The sequence below is a fragment of the Poecilia mexicana genome, unplaced genomic scaffold (genome assembly GCF_051168715.1).
Source record: "Poecilia mexicana isolate PSO_F unplaced genomic scaffold, ASM5116871v1 scaffold_2, whole genome shotgun sequence".
Classification (NCBI taxonomy): domain Eukaryota; kingdom Metazoa; phylum Chordata; class Actinopteri; order Cyprinodontiformes; family Poeciliidae; genus Poecilia; species Poecilia mexicana.
The window spans coordinates 11,533,104-11,538,379 of NW_028263371.1; the positions used below are offsets into that span (position 1 = coordinate 11,533,104).

At 43.8% G+C, this 5,276-nt stretch overlaps 1 protein-coding gene across 1 annotated transcript; it reads right to left on the reverse strand.

Moving 5' to 3' along the window:
- Window positions 1–60: 60 nt before the first annotated feature.
- Window positions 61–4,966, reverse strand: serpine3 (serpin peptidase inhibitor, clade E (nexin, plasminogen activator inhibitor type 1), member 3). The gene is made up of 8 exons (XM_015001440.2): window positions 4,496–4,966; window positions 3,198–3,425; window positions 2,373–2,615; window positions 1,410–1,608; window positions 1,224–1,324; window positions 1,047–1,133; window positions 878–961; window positions 61–270 (listed from the first exon to the last, which is right to left on the reverse strand). Exons 1-8 carry the CDS (start codon window positions 4,758–4,760, stop codon window positions 218–220), a joined length of 1,260 nt encoding a protein of 419 aa, XP_014856926.2. The 5' UTR covers window positions 4,761–4,966; the 3' UTR covers window positions 61–217.
- Window positions 4,967–5,276: the final 310 nt, after the last annotated feature.

Genomic DNA, 5,276 nt, shown 5'->3' on the forward strand with positions numbered 1-5,276 from the left:
TGTGCGACTCCTTGAGATTTTTTTTGATCATTAATGTAAATAATAAACACACCCACTGTGTAAAAACATATTAAAATTTTATTTACAGGTATTTACAAAAATAACATCCCTCTTCCTGAAGTGTCCTCGTATCTTCCGTTTGGTCCATAAATAAATACCGAGGGTGAAACTGGTTGGCATGGATTGGTGCGATTTGGGGTGGTGGCGTTGAGGAGGGTTATATTACTTGGTCTGCTGGGTTCATTATTCTGCCCATAAACAGGATGGAACCTGAAAGGAAAAACATAAATGTTTTGGCAAAAAAAAAAAATAAGCCTGAAGGCAAAACAAAGTCTGATTCACTGCAAAAACGACAAAAAAAAATCTTAAGTATTTTTGGTCTATTTTTGGTTTACCCAGATTTTTACAATCTGGGTAAAAATGTCTCATCATGAGTGAAATAATATCAATATTAAGGAATATTTTTACTTAAAACAAGCACCTGTATCTTGCTGAAAAGTTACTTGTAAGTTAGTTTTGTTGTAGTGTATTAAGATATTTGCTCTGGAATTATTCGACAAACTGATTTTTAACTTCCATCCACTAGAGGTCGCCAAATATCTTTTTTTTTTAAATACCGCAACTTCATAATTTTTCTGTTCCATCTTGAATCCAGAGTCTCTGAATGCTAACTTGCATTTTCCGCTTTTCTTAAGAGTTTAATTTGTTTTCACAGTTTTACTCATTGTTAAATATCGTTAGGACACAATTTATGAGTTTGGCTACTAGAAATGGCGATGACAGCCCTTTAAAAATGCGAATCAGAGGACCCTGAAACGAGAAATAGAAGGAGCTACTTGTGTTTTATGGAGGTAGAGAGTATTCACAGTGTACATACCTGTGTTAACCTGGCGAAGCAGAAATAAAAATGGCCGGTCCGCCTTGAAAACGGGAGCGCGCGACCGTTTGAGTAGCACCATAGCTGGAATGATAAAAACTAACCGTTAAACATCCATCCGCCATATTGACTCCGGCACTTATCAGTAGCAAGACAAGACGCTACAGACCTGTTGCAGCAGCTGCTTTCGTCCCATCTTCTGCAACTTCTATTCTGACTTCATGGACGGCATCGGACACATAAAGACCCTCTTCCGCTGCAGGAAGTGAAACGGAGCAGCGGCCATCAGCGGCGCTTGTGGAAATGGCTTTCTGTTAAGACCGCACGAGGAATCGGATCAACTGACCTGATATCCCCGTGAAGTCGGCTGCCGTCGGGTTAAAGGCGTCACTGACGCCCAGAGCAGGAAGCACTGACCTCAGGCTGAACTTGTTCTGCATTCTGAATCTGAAAAAATAAAATAAAATAAAACACATCATATACAGTCTGAGCTGGGTTCTAGTTGTTGTAACCTCAGAACGAGGGATTTCACCTGGGCAGGAAGATGTCCATCTTGGTCCTCCGCAGACCGGACTCCCAGGAGGCCAGCTGGCGGGCGGTGAGCTGGGACTCCAGGGAGGACAGCGGGCTCTTCCTGTCGCTGGGCAGGACCACCTGCAGGCTCAGGGCGCGGCCCAGGTACGGCAGCTCCAGCACGGTGTAGCGCTGGTCCGATGATGTCCTGAACTGACCTGAGGGGGGAAATCCCCAAAACAAGGAGCTTCTTCAGACTTTGTTACATTACACCCATAAACTTCAATATATATCACTGGGGTTTTAGTGGTTAGACCAAATACGATGTAGTACATAGTTTTCAGTGGCCAATCAAGGGCACCTGTGTCAGGTCTAGTGAACTAATGAACTAGACCTCATAGGTCTAGTTCATTAGTTAACAAAACCAGTTAAGAAATTTTTGAAAACATGTATTTTTAGGGGTATTTTTTTTACTACGCTGTACTAATTTTACTAGGAAGTATCGTTACTCTTACTTGACTAAAATGTCTGGACATTCGACCCACTTTGAGTAACTGAACGAAGAACAAGCTTGTTTTAACCAAACATTCACAAGACACACACACACACCTGCAGGTTTGTTAAAGTGTCATAACTTTTACACTGAAATAAACTGATTTGTAAATATTTTATAATTATGTTATTCATCTGCAATGTTGTCATTTTGGTCCCTAAAATAACCAAAATAATTGATCAGTTATTCAGCAACTAAGCATTCTTTTTACCAAATACCTTTTTTTTTTACTCAAGTCATTTCTTGGATGGTTGCTTTTTGCTTTACTTGAGTAAACGTATGTGAAGCAGTGCTACTCTTAACATTTTTGGCTACCGTACCCACGTCTGGTGGTAACTATCTGGCAAGGAGACAAAACTCAAAACCAGACCACTTTCCATCAACATTTAACTATTGACGTACAGCCAATAAGGGAGGATGTGCTCTTACCAAAGCTGACCTCTCCAGCCTGGTACATCATGGGCACCTTGACGGCGCTCCCGTCAGTCAGGACGAAGGGCAGGTTCTGGGTGTTGCCGAACATGAACTGCTTCTGCCAGACGCCCCTGAACGCCACCGTGTTGACCAGGGCCACCTGAGGCTGTTGTCCCCACCAAAGGGCTTCTGCCTGGGCTTCGCCGGAGCCGGACAGCTCCCCGCTGCTGCTCCCTGACTGGAGAGACCCCGACCCATCTGAACAAAACAAAACAAAACAGTTTAGGTCCTTGTCTTATCAGCATGAGTTCGATTGAAACAGGAAGGCTGGAGAAACAGTGGAGTTTTTCTTATTGTAGTTGCAATACTTAAGACGGCAAATTCAATTCTGCTGTGTTTGTGTGTGAGGAGGACTGGTTCGCATGACTCTGCAATAACAAGACTCCAAAGAGCTGAGATGTCTGCCGGTGTTGACAGCTTAGTAGTTTTATCAGCAGATTTCGCTTCTCTTTGATCGCATTCATGCAAGACAAGTGCTAAATGGAGCAGCTTGTCTCCAGCTCTTCCTCTGCTCTGCTTAGTCAGCATAGCACCTGGTTGTAGTTTTAAAGATCTGTGGTGAGTGATGCATTTACGAAGAAAATCCCATTTGTGATTGTGTCTGTGATTTGAGTTTAGTGTCTTGCGACAGCATTCCATCACTTTACAGCCACAAACATGCAGCTCCAGACAAACAAGCGGAGAGTCGTCACAGAGCAACTCTCAACCTCCATATTATTGTCTTTAATGTCAAATGTTAAGCGCTGTTGCCGCGGCAGCTGATGAAGCGGTCAGGTTTACCGTAGCCGTGTCCCGTTGGCTCTGAGTGGCCTCGAGCGAGACCGGGTTGGCTGAAGTTGGCTCGCACCACGCTGGTGTCGACCCAGGCGGCAGCGTGCTGCGTGAACTCGGCCAGGAGTCGGACCCCGTTCTGGACGAACAGCGTGCAGGTCTGCTGCAGCCACGCCCCTTGGCTGCTGTTGCTCACGTCGCCCTGGGCGTGCAGCAGGAAGTCTAGCACCTGAGCATCTGCAGGGGAGAAATAAGTCATATGAGACGGTGCAGAGCTTGGATTTTATTTTGCCTTTTTTTGTTGTTGTTGTTCAGGAGCAATTATTACTGTTATTGGCACTGAAATACACTTCATTCTCTGTGAGAAAATATGTTTTAAGACCTAAGTAAACCATTCGACATTCAAGCTGCAGCAGCAGATTGATTTATTTCCCTACACATCCCATAAAGACTCCATCAAACTAACAGCATTCAGGCTGGAAAGTGCTGCAGTCTGCAGGTTGTTTTGAAGCTGAGAGGGTAAGAGCATTTCAACATAAAATAATGCAAAGACCATCTCCTCTCCATTATTCACCATTATTAGAAGCTTGTTGTAGAATATTTCATTTTTTGTCTGAAGTGTACATTTAATTTTCTCCGGTAATGACTAAGCTTATCCGTTTTAGACTTTATGGTGACTTGTGTTTGTTTTTTTTTAGGGAGATTGTCACCTTCCTAATTGTTAATGGCTTTAGCCAAAAAAAAAATCTTTAATTTCCTTTTGGGATCAATAAAATATTTTTGAACTTCAATTTGAATTGAACTGAAAATTTTTAAATTGAAAATAAAAAAATTTAAAACTAAAAAAAAAAAAAGTTTGAAAACTTCTTTTTCTAATTTTGTTTCAGTTTCTAATTTTTTTATAGCCCCTTTAAATTGCCCTCCTTGAATCTCACCTCTAGCTAACCTGTGAGCTAATACCCCTGGGAGGAAAATAATAATAAAAAAAAAAGATCCTCATCAGTCACATTTATTGGTAAGGAACCACACTGGCCTCCTGACCCGTCTCCTGAGGCCAAGCCGCAGGAGTGGTTAATGAGATTAGAGCTGGTGTGGAGGCCGGTATTACGGCTCCAGACACCACTGTGCTCTGCGGGGGCCAGCCGGCAGCAGCAGCACCGCTCCACGCCACCTGGTACCAACGGCGCTGAGCGCCACCGACAAAAACCCTCCACTTCTCACAGCAAAATGAGCTGCTAACGCGAGTCCGACGCCCACTTTTTTTTTTTTTTTTTTTTTGTCGCCTCCTTTCCACGAAGCCTAGATACCGTTCACGTTGTATCCCAGCGTTCCCTCCAGCTGAGCCCGGGTGTTGCCCCTGGCGCCGAGCTGCAGTAGGGCCAGGGACAGGGACACGCTCGCTGGGGACGCGATCAGGTTGGAGCGGTTCTCCGCCTCGGTGAGCGTCTGGTAGAGGCTGACGGCGAAGCGGTTGTGGAGCTCCCGCATGCTGTCCTGAAAGCTGCCGGTGCAGTGGCTCCTCTCGGCCAACCAGAGGAACACGAAGACGGAGGCCAGAGGCAGACGACGCATGTCCTCAGGTGGAGGAAGTGTCTACGGGGCTCAACTCGGTGGTCCGACAATCAGAGCTGTAAGATTAGAGGTGATAAAAGTTTTCAGCTGGGGTCAGGAAGGTCAGACATTCACGGGGGAGCCGGTCAAAGACCGGAACTGGCATCTTATGTGCAAGAAATAATGTGAACAACTTTATTAAGCAACTTGAAGTTACAACATGAAGAAGCCCCACCTGTTTGGAGTTGCTTTTGAACCATAATCAATGGCACTTTGATAAACATGTTTGATGAATTTGACAAAATGTCATGTTTATGGCTGGTTATGTTTTTATAAAGCACTTTGAACTACATTATTGCTGAAATGTGCTATACAAATAAACTCATCCTACATGTGCATACAGATGCTGTCAAAAAAATCTATATTTATTTACTGCATCATTAAAAATCCAATCAGTGGGAGAAAAAGTAATTGAAATTCTTCAACTTTCTGTTTCTAGAAGACTTTAGGAACACTTCTGGATGACTTGATAGCTGG